This window comes from Leptidea sinapis, chromosome 10 (assembly GCF_905404315.1).
Source record: "Leptidea sinapis chromosome 10, ilLepSina1.1, whole genome shotgun sequence".
Lineage (NCBI taxonomy): Eukaryota > Metazoa > Arthropoda > Insecta > Lepidoptera > Pieridae > Leptidea > Leptidea sinapis.
The window spans coordinates 4,072,861-4,094,974 of NC_066274.1; the positions used below are offsets into that span (position 1 = coordinate 4,072,861).

General features: G+C 35.4%; 1 protein-coding gene across 3 annotated transcripts in view; it reads left to right on the forward strand.

The window, feature by feature from the left end:
• The window catches only part of LOC126966505 (cyclin-dependent kinase 14), a 151,574-nt gene that overhangs the window by 45,432 nt on the left and 84,028 nt on the right, over positions 1–22,114 (forward strand). For all 3 annotated transcript variants that reach the window (XM_050810610.1, XM_050810612.1, XM_050810611.1), the window contains exon 2: positions 8,806–8,892. In XM_050810610.1, the coding sequence (XP_050666567.1) occupies positions 8,806–8,892 (87 nt within the window). The remainder of the gene's footprint in view (positions 1–8,805; positions 8,893–22,114) is intronic.

Consider the following 22,114-nt stretch of genomic DNA (forward strand, 5'->3'; position numbering starts at 1 on the left):
TCCGGTACCAAGTAGTGTCTTTGGACCGAAGATGAAGTCGCGTGCTATGGTTATATACATGTGCACACCAAAAAGTCGATTATTCGTTGCTAGAAAATTATCATAATTTTAAGACAAAAGTTATGCTTTTATAGTAAACTAAAGTAAAAAGTATTATATTCAATAACTTGACATAAAAATATGTTTTATTGTAAAAAATTATGGCGTGGTTGATGATGTTATAGTATTTTATGCATCAGTTGTATAAAGAGGGTCAAAAATGCGGGTGGCGCGGGTTGCGCAGGCGAACATCGCATTGAATGATGCCACGAGCGTTTTATGACCTAGTTATACAACGTGTCGCATTAAATTTTTTTTTTCGACTTGGTAATTTAATTCTTTATTGAACAAAAAAAACCACTAGTTTTCTACTTGCCGCTTAAATGGGCGGGAAATGTAATATAAACAATATAGGTAGGTACTCACTTATCTAGTCTGGTGAGTGGTTTTTTTTTTACTTCAAGGAATGGCAAATGTACACATCATACAGCCAACGCGGTAAATATGAACATATAATATAATATAAATATACCTAGCAGCATCTTGGCAAATTATATTAACAAGGTTTTTTCTTCAATTTATGTTAAAATGTTGAGCCTAATAATATACCTACTATTAACTAATATTTATATGAACCTACCATACCTCACATAGGTTTACTTATCTGTGACACCAAAACAACTGTGCTTTTCGGCAAAATTATAGTACGGTAAACCAGTGGGAGGCTCCTTTACACAAGGTGCCGGCTAGATAATGGGTACCACAACGGCGCCTATTTCTGCCGTGAAGCAGAAATAAGCGCTGGTCTGAAGGGCACCGTAGCCAGTGAAATTACTGGGCAAATGAGACTTAATATTATGTCTCAAGGTGACCAGCGCAGTTGTAGTGCCGCTCAGAAGTTTTGGGGTATTTCAAGAATCCTGAGCGGCACTGCATTTTAATGGGCAGGGCGTATCAATTACCACCAGCTAAACATCCTGCTCGTCTCCTACCTTATTTTGATAATAAAAAACATTGCTTTTCTACGCCGTAGAATACAGACTTTTTCAAAGACTCAATAAAGTATGTACTAATATAACTGATCGTGGCTGTATAAATGACAGTAGAGAAGAAGAAAGAATATTGGATTAACGTCATATTGGTAAAAGTAAAAGTAAAATGACTCATTTTGAAGATACAATAAAATGCACCCTACGCTTTTTTTAAATAATTATTTGTCACAGAACTCATGACAGATATTGTGGATAAGTCCATAAACTCATGATGATAATAAAATGTACTTGTAAATACAAACAAACTTTGGATATACATATTTTGTATTTGACGTAACCTTACTCCCCAGCCTTGTCTCGTCTCGAGGAGACACGAATAAACAAAATTCTGTTTGACTTCTGTTTGAATGACATTTTTATCTTCAATGTCAACAACAACGGTTCTCATGAAGTTTACAAACATCTGTCCAATGAATGCTCGTTGTCAAACATATACAGAATCTCTACGTACGTAATGTACGTTTTCCGGCCGTTTTCAATAACCTATCTGTCATTAGTTCAACTTAGTGGTAAGACAAATCTATCGTCTTACGCTTACTTACATTTCAATAACCTATCGACATAATCATCGGACTATAACTATATTGGACAAAACTATGGTTAGATAAGATCTTGTCATTTAACGATAATAGCAATGTATAATGTATCCGTAACTAGAGATACGTTATCGAAAAAGGCCGTTAGGCAATGACGTTGTATACGCATATATAAGGACATATCATTCGCAGTCCGATAGCGGAACGGCAAAAGTGTGCTTAAACACAATGAAAGCATAATTTTATTCTTAATCGTGTGTCAAATTTCACTGTCAGAATGAAACTAGAACTGAATAAATGTCATATAGTTATAGCAACTTAGCTATGAAGTGGCAAAAATAGGAACTACGGTCGCCATGTTGAAATGTCATTCGACTCGACTGTCTACTACTTTCGAGTGTTCCGTGTGTTTTATTGCGATACTTCTGAATTTGAAGCTTAACTATATAATATACTAGTGGACCCGACAAACGTTGTCGGGTCCACTAGTCTTAAATTTGAAAAATTTAGGAGGTATTCACTAACATAAACATGAGCAGGAGAATTATATTATTTAGACGGAATTGAGAATCTAAACCAATCTCAAAATCACTGAAACACACGCAAACCATTCTCGAATCCACCTGAAGACACACAGAAAGTTTCATTAAAATCGATCCAGCCGTTTAGGGGGAGTTCAGTTACAACAGACGCATACAACAAAATAATAATATAATTATATAGAATATTATTATTAGTAAAATATATAAAGCAACACTGAAACGACGATGGCGACACCCAATCAGTTCACAGATATGTTGGTGACACTGTACATTGCTGCGTATTGACCAAGAATATCTTAAACAACTGGTGAAAATGCGGCAATGTGTCTACTAATATAATATAATAGTTTGTATTTTTTATTGCGGCTATAGTAACAAATAATATATAATGGTCAAATACAAAATGATCCTATGGATATCTCGATCGATAGAGCCTCTTGCTGTGAGGCAACGCATGGCAATAGGCCAGGTTTATTACATTACCTAGTATGCATGACAGCTACGAGTACGTCTTAAACTCGCGATTTGTTAAAATAGAGGTTATCAGTTCGCCGCTATTTATTTCGATGTGGTCCCAGCTATCTAGATGTATAAATTATTTAAGTGTGAACTTCTTTGACCGCTTTCCTTAAGTCTCATTGACACTTCTTTATATTATATTTATACAAATCCTGCGCACACAAATGTTACGAAGCCAACAAATAGCCTGCGTAAAATAAAAAAAAAAAGCAATTACATATTTTAATACCGTGTGGTTTACATTAAAACATTAATGCAGTTTTTTGTTGTCCTCGATTCGCATATAATTGCCTGTTGGCAACGTTGCCTAGAATTAGAAGTCGTAAAATAGGACAAAGACAGCCATTTTTGCTTAAGGTAGGTAATGTTCATAATTGATAAATCCTTACACAATATAATAAAGTGGGTACCTCAACGGCGCCTTTTTCTGCCGTGAAGCAGTAATGTGTAGCATTGCTGTGTTTCGGCCTGAAGGGCACTGTAGCTAGTGAAATTACTGGTCAAATGAGACTTAACATCTCAAGGTGGCAAGCGGAATTGTAGTGCCGCTCATAATGTCTAGGTTTTTCAAGAATTCAGAGCGGCACGGCATATCATCCAATCATCACCATCAGCTTACCATCCTGCCCGTCTTGTTCCTTATTTCATAAAAACAATATAAACCTTCATAATCGTCATACAAACGTTTGAGCCTACCGGGATTGGAACCCAGTAGAGTTGGTATTATTAAATGTAACGAAAGAAAGATTAAATTTTTTGAACGCTTATGCACTTATTGCTAAGCAGTTATACCTGTACTGTCTTATTTATAAACGTTAAGTTACCCCAAGTTTACTTCTTCCTGTCATGTAACCCTATGTGACTAAAAAAAATTTTAACAAAAAAAACAACCAACTTCAAAAACACTATTCCAAAACAATATATATAATATGCACTAAAAAGTATTAAAATAATTGGGTATTTTTATACAATCTAATAAATAAATCTAATTCTAGTTACGTTTATTGTTATTTTTGTAATCGGTGTCCTTCCGCCGCGACCCGCTCTCCCCTCTCGCCTCCTCACGACTCAAGCACATCTCACCTATAACTATGTATGTAGTTACAAACATATCTTGGATGACACCGACTTAACATAAAAAAAACATACCGACGAATTGAGAACCTCCTCCTTTTTTGAAGTCAAGTTATACTTCTTTGGCGTAACAAAGCAAAAATCCTTAAATTATTTATTCTTCGTGCTGTTCTCTACGTTTGTAGAAAGAACAATATTGTAAAAATCTTGCATCAATGGCTTTGACATTTAATTATTAAATAACGAATACGGCTGTACAGGCTTGAACCCTTTGCCTATCCTAATAATGGACGAAGAAACAAAAAAAAGTAACGAATGTCGCAAACGTCAGAAATTTATTTCAACCAACTTCAACCTGTTACTTTTGTGTTACAGTGATGCGCACGCATCATAAAATTTCGCTCTTATCATTTTTTCATAACGCGCCTGAAGAAGTATAACTTCATAAATATATTAATACAAGTGAGGGAAAATTCAATTAAATTATGTTAAACACAAGCTATTACGACATTGAGTAATGTAACATAACATAACTTGAACATGAATGTATAGATTATAATGAAACGTTTGTTATCAGTTGCAGTGCTACGAGTCTTATTCTAATTTATTATCACGTTCTCTTCAATGTGACTGGCCTTGGTCATAATAATATATACTTTAAACCAGGCAGTTATACAGCATATTTAAATTTATAATATCTCAAATAAAATTTGAAAAACATAATTTTATGAACAATGCGGGACTCAAATCCACGCCCTCCGGCGTTCCGTGCCGGTGCTCTAACCAATTGAGCTGACTTATCGTCATAAAATCTTGTTTGCTTCGTTCAGATCTCGGGTTGCGGCTTCATCTACAGGATCTACTTTACAGTTGACAACCTGCTCAACCCCAATATTTGCATATTAGGAAATTGACTTGCGATGTCGCTCTTGTAAATCTAAACAATTTGTAAGTGTGATAACCCTCACTTCTATGATTAATACACTATTAAATTACCGGAGGTCGTGGGTTCGAGTCCCGCATCGTTAATAAAATTTTGTTTTTCAAATTTTATTTGTGTATTAATCATAGAATTGAGGGTTATCAATTTAAAAACAAAACAAATTGTTTATAATATCTATAAATGTAGGGCTACGTACAAATGAATACCTGTTTAAAGAGCTCACGCAGGATCTCAACCACGCAGTTATGGTAATAATAAGTTGGTCTGGATTAGCAAAGATCTTATCCGATATACTTGCTTTTCCTATGGTATCTTATGTTTGTGATTGGTTCTGGCCTCTACCGAGGCGTTTACTTACTAATATCTATTTTACAATATGAGATAGTGAGTAGTAATTCATTTATTTAAACAAAACAATGGTTATGACTATATTTACAAAACTGTGATTACATTAAATTAAATCTATCATATCGAGGAAGTGTACATAGCTAGGCTGATCCGTTGACCGAAATACCTGCCAGTGTTAGGGTTCCCAGTAGCCACATTTTCCGCGTCTCTGTGACCCACTAGGCAAATGTCTCGAAACCAAACGGCACAAAGATGTCAGACTCAATGAGACCGATATATTTGCGATGTTCGCTGCTCTGTCGAAGCAGACCCAGCACCAGCTGAAGTAACTGTGGACATGAGAAGGAGCCAGAATATTAACGCAAGCCATCAGCGCTCTTCCCTATGCCCTAGCCGCTAGGGTTATTTCATAAGAACTCTTGCAATCGCGGCGGGTAATTAATAGGTAGTTAATTTATAGTATCTATTTTTGTATAACGCCAGCAGTGGCGCAGTGTGATTTGGCGACGATATGGCGCCTATAGTTCACTTGGCATGTGCTCATCATCTGTTAGTCACACTTATCACCTGGGCTTTCTGCAATGTAGAATGTTGATCAACAGAATAAAGGGGCTAGATTCCTAGTTGATTGTCAAGCAGGTACTTAAAAAACGAAATTATTTGTACAGGTGGCATGGTAGTTTACGCACTAGATCCAGCTTCCATCGCCCGATTTTTTACCGTCAACCGTAGACGACTACTACAATTCCGGACCGTGTTTTCACGGAAACGTATCGGAATCTGATCGGACGTAGTGAGTAAGCGCTCTAAGTGTTGATGGAAACTTACTTACGTACCTGATTTGTTGTCATTGAAACTGAGTGTGAACGTGGAGAATGTTTAGACGTTGTGTTACACAATACACAAGCTCAAGTGCAATGTCGCTTGTTATGTAAATATGTATGCAGGTGCTTACTCCATACATACCACTTAACTCGATGTCATATATTTCTATGGCCTCCTATATAGAAATCCGACGGCAATAAGTGAAGTAAAACACTCTTTCTATAAAACTTTCTGTTTGGTTTATTTATAAAAGCGTGTTTTTTGCTTGCACCTATTTTTTAGTGTTGAATTAAAAATTCTCTTACGTATTCGAAAATTTCCTAATATTAGATAAATCGTTTAAAAATAGTGGTTGAAATTATAAAATTAACATAAATTCGTGCCTTATAGACGACATAAAATTATACGAGTATAAATTAACAATAATCTTATTTTACTAATAAAGAAATGGAATAACTTTATCAAATTAATGTATTGTCAACGGTCCTCAATCTGGCCGTTTAAAGTGGGTCAAAATCGCGCATAAATGAGTCGGTTACAAACAAACAAACATACATACTTCTTCTTCTTCTTTCCGTGCCTCTCCGACTAGCGAAGGTTGGCCGTCAGCTTTGTAGTTTTAACTTTTTGTTGTTCACGAGGCGAAATAGTTCTGCAGCACTCGCGATTCTTGTGAATTTTTGGAGAAAGAAATTACTGAAAAAGTAGTTTTGAGTTTTATTATCGATTTTTACTCGGAGCTACAGTTGTCTTAATTGTACCTACTAATGATTGTCTCACCCTCGTTAGCGCGACGGTATGTTGTTTTAGAATATTTAAATCTGAAATTTGCCTCAGCTAATGTTTCCTCTTAATAATTGCACCCCTCGCTCATTGTCAAGGAGGTGCGAAAATGAATTTGAATGGCAACCTCGTAAAGAAGGCTGCGGCATGTTTTTTTTATAACAATAAAGGACGAGACGAGCAGGACGTTCAGCTGATGGTAATTAACCCCAAAAACTCTGAGTGGCACTACAACTGCGCTCGTCGCCTTAGAGACATAAGATGTTAACTGTCATTTGCACAGTAGTTTCAGGTTTCAGACCGAAACACAGGAATGCTTACACATAACTGTACACGGCAGAAATAGGCGCCGTTGTGGTAAACATAATCTAGCTGGCGTCCTGTGCAAAGGTGCTTCCCATTGGTATTTCTTTCTTCATCACGTAATTATTTCATGATGTCGCGATCCTCAGATGTGTACGAAGAATAATCATTCTACACAGTATATATACGTACAGTTTATTTGAAATAACCGGTCCGTATGCACTTGTCCCCTCTCCCCGCGGATCCCTCGCCAGGTGCGGTGTATCTGCCGTAACAATAATAATAAATTGTATTTCCGCTCCGACCGTAATAAAAAACATAACCTCATCATTATGAAAGTAGATCTAAGTACTTACTAATACCGCGCGAGCATCGGAGACAGCCGGATTTCCAAGAAAATTATATCTTTTGTTTCAATATTGGTTTTTGGTAATGGAAATTCTTTATTTTAAATATAGAAAAATCTTTTTAAAGGATTAACACGCGTATTAATTAAAAGTAACATTTTATTGTTATCTGTTTAACCTGCAGTAACATGCTTGTTAATACTTTAAAGAATATTTTTTTTTAATAAATTTTTTGATCTGGGTAATCAAAAAACTGCTAGGGGAAAAAATCTTAATATATACAATTTGTTATTTTTTAAAGTATAACTCTCACTTCTGGGATTATTTATTAAAATAAAATTTGAAAAACGTTCATAAATTTGAACGATGCGGGACACGAACCCGCGAACTCTCGTGTTCCGTGCGAGCGCTCTTCCGACTGAGCCAACCGTTCGAGTGACGTATCGTTGATAAATCTTGTAAGTATGTCTTGTTCAACTCGCACGGAACGCGAGACGTCGCGGTTTCGAATCCCGCATCGTTCATACATTTTGTTATAATTTTTTTTTTAATATTATTGGATATTGTTTTAACTTAATATAATTGGAGTAATATATCCAATTATATTAAGTACTATTATAAATATACTAGTGGACTATTATAAATATACAGCTACGTCTAGATACATATAGGTAATGAGTTCGAGTGTCTGTCTAGAGACAGTACAAGTACCTGCCCGTGCTAAGTTATTATTATTGGACGGCACTTCCTCTCACGCGATCGGCTAGTGTGTGTTATTTAATATGAATGGCTCTGTGGGCGGGATTGTATATTTATTTCACAGATATATCAGGATACACACGAAAACAGTGCATGGGTCGTAATTAAATCATAATAACTTATTTTTTAAAGATCAAAAGTATATGACGTTTAAAACTTTGTCACTATAAAGAGTTTAGAGGGTTAAGTTTGTGAGGTTCTAGGGGGTAATTTATGGATCTACTGAACCATAACGAGGATTACACAGTCTTGAATGAATCTCATTAAGATTCACAAATCGCTAAACTGGGTATATTGTCGGTCCAACCGGCAAATGGTACTTAACATATTATGTCTCAAAGTGACGAGCGCAATTGTGGTGCCGTTCAGAATTTTTGGGTTTTTCAAGAAATCTGAGCGGCACTGCATTGTACGGCTGGGCGTATCAATTACCGTCAGCTGGACATCCTGCTCGTCTCAACCCTTATTATTATAATTGAAAAAAAAACGTCGGAGTGCTCGACGTGCTTGACTTCCGTCAAGAACGTCGTGGATGACAGCTAGTCTTAGCTGCATGTTGCTATTGCACTAAATTCTAGAGCCAACCATCAGTTCATAGGTGGTGCGAAATATAAAATGTTACGATAACGGAACGTAGGTAATTAATTATGATTATTTATAGCTTGGCCAGTATGTATGTACCTATGTAACTCTACTTTAGAGGAACCCTAATCCTATTTCTATTGCTTGTTGCAGGTGTGACGATGCGGGATAAAAGGGGCGGCGCTATGAGCAAAATGCAGAAGCTCAGAAAGCGTCTGTCTCTTAGCTTCGGTAGATTATGTGAGTATCATATATCAGATACTTTCTTTATTTCTCTAGCAATACTCGGATGCACATTTCATGTAAACCCTTTTTCAAGACACTGAAATTGTTGACACTTCCCGGCCTATAAGTACATTAGCGAGATGGAAAAATGTGTGAAGCAAGATCATAGAGTGGTATATATACTAACACCTGAAAGATGCGACTGATTTATCAGTCACTAGTGTCGTTCCGCATAGCTCAATGTTTCAGAAAAATTGCTACTTGATTGGCAAGAAAATTTTCCATACGATCCCTGATTAAATTAAGATGTTTTCAAGATTTAAAATATCTTTACTCAATTGGCTAATTCAGCATTCATTTTATTCGGTTGAATATTTTTTTACTACATTCAGGAATGGATTTGAAATTGTACTTTAGATCATTCTTGTCTTGACCTTTCATAATTATTCAACTTATTTTTACCTAAGCCAGCTCTTGTTATACAGATATTTATATATAGAGGGTCACCAGTTTATTTATTTATTAAGGAAACAAACAGATACATCACTATAGTACAAAATTAAGTTAAATAAATATACAAATTACAATATTGGATATGTCCTAGAATAGTTTCACTGAGAACACAAAATAATACAATTTTACAGACATGACAACATAACGATAAGATAAGTAAACAATAGTATATTTAGGCGAATACACAGTATTATATAAATCAAGACACAGTTGATCAAAGACCGACAGTACGGCTTTCGCCATGGTAGTTCGGCAGGCGATCTTCTGGTATACCTAACACATAGATGGGCGGTGGCTATCGAAAGCAAGGAGGAAGGCCTTTGATCGCGTATGGCGCAAGGCGCTCCTCTTAAAACTACCATCATTTGGACATCCCGTGAGCTTATGCAAATGAACCTCCAGCTTCCTCACTGGGCGCAGCTTACAGGTCGTTGATGACGGTTATTGCTCAAACCCGAAGCCCGTGAACGCTGGAGTGCCCCAAGGCTGTGTGCTATCTCCTACACTTTTTCTTCCGCATATCAATGATATGCATACATTACAGACAGAACTGGTGATGCCGTATGCACGAGCCATTCAGGTCTCTCTCGGGAAATCGTCGACCACTGCCGGGAAAAACTTGTAACTTCTATCGGATCCTCTCTTAAGAAGGTTGCGGAATGGGTTGATTGTATGTGGTAATGCCTCAAACAGTGCACTCTATTAAAATATAGCTTAAGCATTTAAAAAAAAACATTATTATTTAAGCCAAATGCGATTATTAAACAAAAAAATTTTGAATGTAGCTCACTTTTTAATTATGTTATTCACATCACTTATATCCCGTAATGAATACATGGAATATAAATACATTCACGTGATGTACTAGAACAGGCCCCGTTTCTAATTATAAATCTGTATACATTGCGCAGTTCAACTTAATACAGATTAATTTGACTGGCTGTAATGAGCATTAGTAAACATATTTTACTAATGAGCTCTGACTGAGCCCACCGTAATTAACTTTGGACGGCTTTGGCTCGGTTGGCGTCTAATTTGTCTCGTATTTGGGGAATGTTCGTGTGCACAATGTAACTTTTGTTACGAGGCTCCATCGTCCTTACTCGAAGTTGGAATATCTTTACGAGATAGTTTGTCGTTTCAAATAATAGAAAGTTCATTATTTTCTTCAAGTTTATCGTCATCAACTTCTGCAATGCATTCCTCTTAGATTAAGGATTGGTCTCCGCTGCGCTCAAACTAGACACCGCAGGCGTATCCGCGAAGTGCGACAACGAATACTACGTCCAAGTGGGCCTACTCGAGCCAGTCTCGAACTATGTGTTGTTGACGTGTCACATGTTTTGTTAAATTTGGCTAATAATTGAAATTAAAATGCTGGGTTGCGCAGTAAAACATTGTAAAAATAATACTACAAGAAATAAGAAATACACTTTGATCACATATCATCAGCAAGTATTTTGTTTATATTAATTTCAATGTAAAATAATACGAAGGTTATTCTGTTCCGTTTTTGGTTTAGTCAACTTCAGCATGCCAAATTGCATTAAGTTGGAATACTGACGTTTAATGTTACTCTAATCTACGGCTCGAACTCGTTGGACGCGAATAAAATGCATGCTATCTCATCCAATATGATGTGCGAACGTGATACACGCTGTAAAGAGCAGGAAGAAGCTACTGGCGCTCAGTTGCACACACTCCGGTATAATAAAATCAAATTCAAATATTTGTATTCAAAATAGTCTGAGATCTATAAAGCGTATTTAGACTTTACTCAGACTATACTTACGTAAAACTTAGCTGAATGTGATAAAACGCGAACTTTACTTTTGCATTGGGTTGTCGTAGCTTGACAATAAAAACGAAAGCAAAGATTATGCTAAGCTTACACTCAGCTAAGTCTTAGTGAGCTTTATAGATTGAATTGAACGTCAAAAACTACCAGACCTGAAAACGGGCGCATGAAACTCAGTGGGCTATGTTCTTCATAAAAATATGGTTACATTATAATATCGTAAAATAAACATTAATTATAATTGAATAGCCTGAGGGTGTTCAATCCATTCCCAGTCTGTGTTATCATTAGGAATATTATTGTATGTTATAATAACTATGCAAATGTTTTTAAACGTTTGAAATTTCGTAACATTTTTGTTTTGTAAGTTTTCTGATATCAGCACATAAAGTAGTAGTAGGCATAACAAGTTTATTTCTGTGCCAAGTGTTACCATCATGGTTATGACAGTTTCTATCAAATAATAATGTGCTTTTGAACAAACAGAACATAATCAAGAATTTATTGAGGTGCAACAGGCAAAATGTTTATTTCTTTAAATATTTTCTTCGATGCTTCATTAGGTTATAAATAGCGCGAATAGCCCTTTTCTCTAGCACAAAGATGGTATTAATATCTGCTGCACTGCCCTATAGCAATATATCATCCTATATCTATAAATATAAAAATGAATTGCTGTTCGTTAGTCTCGCTAAAACTCGAGAACGGCTGGACCGATTTGGCTAATTTCGGTCTTGAAATATTTGTGGAAGTTCAGAGAAGGTTTAAAAGGTTGAATAAATATGAAAATACTCGGAATAAAATAAAAATAAAAACAATTTTGATTTTCCTTTGATGTGTCCCCCGTCGTTCAGAAATCAATAGAAATTATAGTTAAAAATGAATAACTAAGTAATTATAATTTTTATATCTTTCTAACTTTCTCGGGAGGTAAAAAATAAACTTCCTTAAAACACGGGTAATAACACTTAAAAAAGGATTCATTTTGTTTGTTTTAGGTTTATTGTATACAAAAATTTTGGTCTTTTATTTATCGATTGAGGCAGTACGAAGTCTGCCGAGTGAGCTAGTAAAATATATAAGTATATAGGATGATAGGACATATTACTATGAAAATACCTAAGGTAAACTATTTAAATAAAACACTTTTAAAGGATTAAAACGCGTGTAGTTGTAACTGTGTTATTTATTAGATTTTTGCGTAGTTAACCCGACGTTTCCAGATCTCATTTTCAGGGGCACGCGTTTGAATCCTTTAAAAGTGTTTTATGTATACGTGTACTATGTCAGTCAGTTAACTTTAAAAAAAAATAACCACATATTCTGCAGAACTAAGCCAAATTGCCAATCCTTCAATATGGGGGTCCCAATGGGGCCGTAATGCCAAGAAATATAGCATATTCCACCCCTAAATAAGAATAGAGAGAAATAATGATTGAAAACGAATATGAGCGCGTAAAATTTTATAAACAGGCCATAGGTCGTATGGATATTGTGAACATATTTATAAAAGTACTGCATAAACACAAATACCGCGACATTCGACCGGAGATAAAATATAAAAAACGCGGCTCATTTACTCATGCTTCAGTTAAAATGTGTAGATTGATTGAGCGCGAGTTTGATGGATGCTTTTAAAGTGTTTTTAATATTTCGGCGAACTTGTTCATCAATCAGACGCAAAGAGTGGATCGAAAGTACAATCATGATATCATTGAAACTGCTTTTTTTATCTAGGTTTCAATTTAAAAAAAAATGGTTTTATCCATGTTTGAATGAGAAACAGCTACAATAACATTAGAATACAAAGGTAAATTTCGCCACTATATACAAGACTATTATAGCTCAGATGGGACATTGGGTGATCCGGAAAGCAGAAGACCCCGGTTCGAATCCAGATGTCCTATTAGTTTTTTTTTTGTTCAAGTTTTGTATATTCTTAAAAATCCGAGCAAGGCTCGGTCGTCCGGATATTATTTATTTAATAAGTACAACCACATTACACATATTATCCTTACCAGCTAGTTTTATATATTACAGGGTATTGTGTCTGATATGTTTACCGTACATACATATACCGTAAATGTTATCATTTACGGTGTACATAACTTTGCCAAATAACTATGAGATACTAATAATACTAAATAATTAATAACAATAATATTACTAAATTTTGAAATGCTCCCAAGTCTTCTGCTTAAAAGTATATAAAGAGAATTTTATTATTTTATTTAAATTTGTGTAGTGAAATTCCATTTTAAATTGATTACTTCTCTATTGGGTAGAAATAGAAATATCTTTATTTACCTTAGCCTACTTAATGTAATATTATACAAATTTTGGTGGCCTGCGCAATAACAGACAAGGACTGTCCATCATTATCTTCGATATAATCTACTATACTATACTTCTTTGTCAAAGTAGGTTGTCAAATTTAATTTAATATATTTCTTTAATTCAGTGAGCCTTACGGCCGTTGCCAATATTCAGTCTATCTATTACTTGAGATAAAAATCGTAACTATCGTTGACTTTTCTGTCCCAATAAACAAATCAAACGTAACGCACCTATCTGTCAATGGGACGACGTATAGCTTACCAGCGATAGAAGTTTGTATAGAAATTGCAATTCACGCGTCCCAATATAAGGCGATAAGAATGACTTATCGGGTATATTGGGACAGCTTCAAATTATTGACAGCTAATTACTGATGGTAGAAGGTAGTAATTTATCTCTATCTGTAGATAGTATATTGAGAACGGCCGTAAGTAAACTGTCTGGAATTTTATTAAAAAAATTAATATAAAATCTTTATGTAGCTTCAACGAGATGCTGGAGGTAACACAACGGTTAGTATAGAAGAGTGTCAGTTTGCTAGGGATAGTCTAAAGTAATTTACTGCAGAAGTGTCTACTCGAGCCGGGCACCAAAGTGCAATTTTATGTGACAATTCAGACACGTAAATCTCAAGTGAAAACTGATATAACTATATGGCACACAGCTACGTGCTTGGACTCGATAAATAAAAGCTTTTATTGGTGGGATTTTAAAAGATACGCACGGGTCCAGAAGTAAGGATTTCAATTAATTTAAGCGATACATTCGGCCCATGTCACGATAGGGTCGCTCCTACTTAAACCAAATGCTATGGCAGGTACTTACACTCGCCACGCGTGACTTTGAGCGGGATAGCTTCGTCTAAAACTAAACAACCCAAACGGGCAGACACCGACTTAAACCCTAGCAATAGGTAGCACATACAAATAATAGTATTTTATTAATATTAAAGGTATTAGAATTGCATAAGAGGTGTATTAAATTAAATCTCTATTAAGTTATTTTATACTTTTGAGTTTTTGAAGTCGCTTTTTTTAAATATAGTTTTTTATATATACATATACTGTCATGCCAAGAGACCTACGAGAATCCTAAATACATCCTCACATGGAATGTGAGGCAATAGTCCAGGCAGAGGACCATCTGTGTCCACTGAGGATACTGCGTCTCTTAATGGTCATAGGCCTGGAGGATGTGATTTAGATCCAAATTGGACTCCGAATATGCAAGGGAAAAAATACTCTTAAGTGTTGCCCAACTGACTCATCACAATGAGCATAGTCATCGCTAGGGCCGGCATCCAAGTACACGCAGGGGGCACAATAGATCTACAGATTCAAATGCTTATTTTCCCCAACAATGATAATAATAATACGCCAATTATGCCAAATAAGGTCCTTAGTGTTTTAAATATTAAACCACCAGCTATATAACGCACATATTGACGAAAATGGTCACCCACTATTCGCCAGTCAGGTCGTCTAAACGCTGGTATTCTAACGCTCTGGGTGTCTCCATGTGTTTTGTATGTTGGTGTCGCCGGAATATATGTAGCTGTCCTATTGATAGTATATTACGCACCTAGGGAGAAAAGTAGGTCATTCTCACCCGCGGAATATGTCAATCGCGGGTGGCGATGTCCTACTTATCTCACGCGGTGCGTGCACAATTTTTTTTCCCACCTGGATGACAAGCTCGCTTTTAGTCCCTGGTACGAGTGACAAAAGTTGTCTTGCCGGGAGAGAAGCGGCCACTTTTCTCCGTCGTACCAGGGACTAAAAGTGAGGTGGAAAAAAATGGATAAGAATAGTTATTTATTAAGCGTTTCCATTATTGTTCAAATTTGTTATTCGATTAAAATAAATAAGAAATGTTTGTGTTGTAACGTCTTTGAACTCACCTTACTGTAAGTTCACGACCTTGTTACTAAGTAATAAACTGTACTCATTCATGTCAATGACACTCTGTATAATTTCAGTCGCGTTACGTTGATCAGGGAGCTTTTATATAGAGCCTCTATTATAACTGAAAGCTCTTGTATTCTCGTGTTCGAATCAAGTAAATTCGAAGGTCACTCCCACGCACATTTCGGCAATGAAAGCGAAATTGTTCTGCTGTGTATTCATTTTGATTTTAATGGCACTTTTTGCTGTATTATGTAGTCCGAAGCGTTTTGTTGACATAAAACATGGTAGTTGTCTAGTGGCGGCGTCGTGGGGCGGGTCGTTCCCTTTCCTAAAATATGGTGGAGGGAGGCGATGGCTTATGCGTTTTGTTTTTGTTATGTTTGTTTTTTTATTAATTTTAATAACAGTATAATATGTAAAGTTATTATTAAAATACTTTGGTAAAACGATAAAGCTGTAAAAGTTGATTCAAAAGTAAATAAAGTAAAATAAGTTTCTTGCTATTTCTTCTCTTTAATACTCAAAACAAGGAATGGCATTTATGACTCATGTGCAACCAAACTATGGAATATTTTCATACTTGTTGTGTTTAAGATTTTTTGTCTGCCAGTTATAAAGCCATCTAAGATTGACACTGACTATGGCGAGCTTACACCGACATCTTGGTCTGTTAAAAGCCCCTAAATAAATAAAGAAAAACAACCTTGGTCTGTTTGCCATTTATGTTCATGTATAGCTACACCTTCACAGTGCGGTTTTCAATGAACTTTCTTCCCCGTACAACAAAGCTGTGGAATGAGCTTCCTTGTGCGGTGTTTCCGTGACGACACGACATTGGTTCCTGCAAAAAAGCGTATACACCTTCCTTAAAGGCCGGCAAAGCTCTAGTGTGAGTCGGTGATTTTAAAAATGTTTAAAAAAACAGGCCATACTTTCGCTCTTTCCGTACTGTCGCCATTCTTGTGATCACTTAGCGTGCACGCTCGTCTGTGCGCCCATTCCGTCCATAACGAATTAATTATTTCCAATCGAATTTAAATTGAATTTGTAAAATGTGGCTGAATTCTACGGCAACTCAAATGGGTTTTGTTGAAACGAGATGAAAACTGTTTATCTTAATAGCATATACATAAGTCCCTTTGACTCGTAAAATTTCTCGCGATCAAAGAAACAAAACAATCAGCTTCAAAAGGTTTGTTTCTTTTTACCCTCGTTAGTTTGCAATATCTAACATAAACTTATATTACACACACACACACCAAATTTTACATAAAGAGGATTTTTTTCCAGCGCGAGCCTGAACTCGCCAACGACTTATGCGTACACAAACTATAAAACTAAAGAAAACAGATCGTCTCAAGTCTCATTTGCCCAGTAATTTCACTAGCTACGGCGCCGTTCAGATCGAAACAGTAATGTTAACACATTGCTGTTTCACGGCAGAAATAGGCGCCGTTTTGATAACCATAATCTAGCCGGCATCCTGTGCAATGGAGCCTCCCACTGTTAGAGTAACTGCCTTGTTGTAATAACTTTTGCGTAAATTGATTAAAATTGAGTTTTTAGTGCCACATAGAATTTTCTTTAGGTACCTAATTAATTAATTATTTTTCCTAAGTCACTACTCTATTTAAGTCATTGCACAACAATGTCTACAAAATAAACGATTGTGACTGCTTACAATGCTCTGTTCTGCTTAAATAGGGGACAGAGTGTGTTGGTGGGCGATAAGTAATACCATAACCATACCCGCATGCTTTTATTGTCCCCTTACTCCATAGGAGTTATAATTGAAATTATTCACAAAATATATTTTATGCTTGAAGAAATCAAATTCAGTTTGTACCTTTCCCTTACTTTATATAATTTATATGTCTAGATAGAGCCTCTTGCTGTTAGATAACAGATGAAAACAGGCTACGTTTATTACTTTAGTGTGCGTGACAAGCTTCGTCTTACACTCTCGATTTATATGTTACTTTGTGTAAGTGTGCGTGCATTGCTCAAAAAAAAAATTTAACAAAACATCAACCGACTTCAAAAACACTATTCTACAACAATAGATATAATGTGCACTAAAAAGTATAAAAATAATTGCGTATTTCATACAATCTAATTAATTAATCTAATTCTAGTTACGATTATTGTTATTTTTGGAATCGGTGTCCTTCCGCCGCGACCCGCTCTCGCCTCTCGACTCCTCACGAATCAAGGACATTTCACGTATTACTGTGTATGTAGTAACAAACCTATCTTGAATGACACCGACTCCAAAATTACAATAATCGTAACTAGAATTAGATTGTATAAAATACGCAATTATTTTTATACTTTTTAGTGCACATTACATCTATTGTTGTGGAATAGTGTTTTTGAAGTCGGTTGATTTTTAGTTATTTTTTTTTATTTAATGATTTTTAGTGAAATTGAAGTACACTAACTAACAATTTGTCTAAATATGTGTATATACTAAATTTACAGTTTTTAGAAATTTTAATTAAGGATTACAATGTATCATTTAGTTTGTATTCCTGAAAATAGTTGTTGTTAAAAGTTTGAAATATACATATATACACTGAACTTTTGTAACTTTTGCAACAGCACGGCTTTGTAACGAGAGAATCTACATTCTCTGTGATGTGATTTTCAGCAAGCATTTGATAAAGTTGACATTATAATGCTTTTACAAAAGTTGTTTTTTAATGGAATTAAAGTAAATCTTTTGCGATCGTTTACATCTTACCTATATAATCGCGTTCGATCAGTGATCATAAATGGAGTTACTTCATCTTAAGTAGTAGTGACATCTGGAGTCCTCCAGGGCTCAATCCTTGGGCCGTTGCTCTTCTCCTAATTTATAAACGACATATCTAAGTGCTTCCTACACTTCTATTACTTGCTCTATGCAAATTACCTAATGATATATAAAAAGAAACTTACACCTTCTGATGTGTCACTGATATAGGAAGATCTTGATAGGCTCGACGACTATAGCAAAATAAACTAATTAGCCCTAAATTACAGTAAGAGCCAGCATGTCATCTTTATTCTCATAAAGTTCTTCTTATTCTCACCCATAATAATCACATCCAACTTCACGCTTGGAGACCATGCCCTTGAATTTGTGCGCTCTGTCGAGGAACTTGGGGTCCTTCTTGACCTTTAACTAACCTTGGACAAGCATGCGGGCGTAATTATTAATAAAGCTTACCGAATTTTAGGTTTCATAACGTTTCATAACATAAAGCCACATATTTACCTTTATAAAACGCTTGTGCAGTCCCAGTTGGAATATACCTGTCTAATGTGGAATCCCCATTACTCTATATATGTTACACAACTGTAGGCTGTACAAAAGAAATTCTTGCAAGGTAGTAGGGCTAACTGCAATGAACTTTTAATAACATACAATTTACTTTCACTAAGCCAAAGATGTCACTTGATAGATTGTCTCACCTTAAGAAAATATGTGTGTATGAACTAACTTGTCCGGAACTTCTCGAGCTTTTGCCATCCAATGTACTTGCCAGGTTATTACGCACGCACAGAACTCTCAACCTACCGACTCCCAGAACCAATATTGGGTTCTGCGCGCCTCTTCACAGAATGTTTTCTTCTTTGGATTCTGACATTAATGTTGACCTGTTTTCGTACTCCTCTACTGCGTCATTTAAGAATAAGTTAAAACAACAATTATTGTCCTTACCTTAAGCCTTGTATCTTTATTCGTTATTATATTCAATAGTATGTAAGTCGTTGTCTCGATTTATATATTATTATATATTCTCCTAAATATTCTATTGTTTATTTATCTTAACGTTCTTTTGTCATGTCTGTATATTTGTATTCGTTTGTGTTATAAGTGAGACTATCCTAGGATTTGGATATATCCTAGAATATTGTAATTTTTATATTTTATTGAACTTCATTTTTTTACTACAGTGATTCTCTATTTTAGTTCGGCTTGCTATTAAAGTGTCTTGTTAGGTCTTTAATCTATATATTTTTGAAATGGGATGGTAATCCATTTAGTAGAATTCATGGCTTGTGTTATTAATTCAACACCAAGTAGACCTTTCCCTCGTCCGCTGATATTTGACATGAGAATCCGATACGTGCGTACTTGTTATCGATCCCGCGAGACAAGGTGACATGGATTCAATTACTCCACACAACGTTATCTGAATAAACAAGAGCCGTGATAATGCGGTTACACGTTCAACTGAATTTATTAATGCACGAACAAACGTAATATCTCGACGGCAAACAACAGCCCAAGTCAATCAATGCACGGGTTCAATTACGACGATTCGCTGGTTTTCATTGATTACCCATAGACTTAGAATGTTCTAGACCAATTTTGATTTGTGATTGTGTGCGTTAGTTAGTGGTTAACGGGTTTAATATTCAAAATACTAAAAAAGCTTATGTGTGCTGCCTGCATCAAGCATGACAACAACAATAACTATGATATGAAATGACAATAACCTATATTGTCCAAACATTTTGTTAATATTCATGCCAAATTTGAATGAAATCTATTCCGTAGTTTTTGCTTTTTGTTTGGACACACGCACAGAGTAACGGATAAATAGTTAAGAATGCTGTAGGTAAAGTACTTTTTTGAATTCAGTATCGTTTGTGGACGACACAATAAGTATTATTTTCAAATAATATTCAATGTACAAATTTTACTTTGTTACAATTTTATTATGTATGTATGGATAGTATATAAATCTTAGTTAAACATTTAAAAACAATAATGGAAGTGCCCTTAAACTTTGTGAGAGGATATTACATAATTTGTTTTTCCCTAAACTCGGGTCTGAACAGTAAATACTCGTTCGAAATAAATTTATAAAGCTAATGCAGCATTTTATCAAAATTTCTTGAGCTGTTGCCTAGATACTTCGAAATAATTAGTTTTGTATTATTAAGATAAAAAAAGGTGATCTAAATTTGGCTGCTTATACTATATTAACAGTTCGGTTCAAATCTGTCTTAAAAATTATGTTTAAATGTTGTTTGAACACTTTGTAGGTTAGAAGATATGATAAGCTTCTATAAACATCGAATCCAACGTTCCTGTTTGCACGTTTCCATTAACAGTAATCGTCGGACAATCGTCTTATTTATTACAGCAACCGAAATAACACTGAGTAGAATGTTTACGTTGCTCTAATCTCCAAAATGTTCTCCTACCCGCAATCGATTGAGTCATTCTCCTTAAGGGTCATTTACCTCTTAAGAGATTTCAACACGCCTTAATCCCGCACCCCATTATGGTCCCATTCACTTGCGACTTGCGATTACTTAACACGGCAGTAATATGAGAGATTTTAATGCGCATTCTTATTCGCCCCAAATTTGTCCATTATTAATCTTTATTGTACTTATTAGAACTAAAAAAATGTAACGCCTTGCACTTTTGACTGCAAACTGTTATCAACCAACATAATATTATCTACGATGTTTACCAGTCCATACAATAGTGCAATAATTTACGTAATAGCCCCATTGTTATGTAACTTTTTAGGAATAATATAGAAACCATGTCGCTCAGTTTATATACTATTTAACTATTGAAGGAAGTTTTAAAATAGTTTTTGAGTTTATTTACAATAAACCAGCTGACCTGACAGCGTTGTTCTGTACATAATAAATAAAATACTGTTTTTTATGAATTTGTCAATAATATTTCATAACATCAAGAATTATTTCGTAAAATATTATGCTTCCTGTTGTTATAAAATAAAAACTATCCTATCTAAGTTGGACTAAACTGCACTCCATGTAGTAATCCCCATTAAAATCTGTTATTTTCGGAGTTTACTGGAAACAAACATCAGGACACTGGATTTCTATATATTAAGATTTTAAACAGTGGGAGCAACCAACAAAAATGAGAGAGCAAGAAAGGGTAAGGTGTCCCTTAAAAGTGTGTCCTCCACCGCTTTTAGCACAGGCTGTGTTCCGAAGAGATGTTTGACCTGATTTCTGCCACCGTATTGCACTTAAACTTATCATCCCCACCATCTGAAATTTAAACTTTCTTCTTTTCACGTACCACCAAACTTTAGAATACAGTCGTAATAAAACACGGAATGTATTTCACCCAACGGCAATCCAAAATGTATATTATTTATTTCGCTATAAATACTATTTTTGTAAATTATTTTACACAATCCAACCGCAAACTATAATTACCTTATGTCTATACATCCACTGCGATAGAATAAGGTTTATCTTACGTGTATCCCTATATAAATATTTGCACGAGCAGATAAGTTCATTGTGGGCATAATCTTCATCTTGACATAATAATAATCTGCCATTACTAATTATAGCACGTACACGGAACAAACATGGGGCTTCTACGTACAAATAAAGATAACCGTAAAAATCTGAAAGCGTGTAAACTTGTAGATTAGATTCTCCCGTCTTCCATAATGCGATTACGATGATAAATGTATGCTTGACGTATTGTCTCGCCTATTACGATGAAGCTGGGGTGGGCGGTCAGACAGAAACGTCCCTAGCGTTACGTACAGTGTAAGTAATGCAAAAATTATAGGAACGAGATGGTGTTATTCGTATACATCAAGATAGAGTAGGATGGATGGAGGCTATAAATCAAAAAGTCACGTTTACGATGGTATAAAACTCAGTCGCGAGGCGCTGA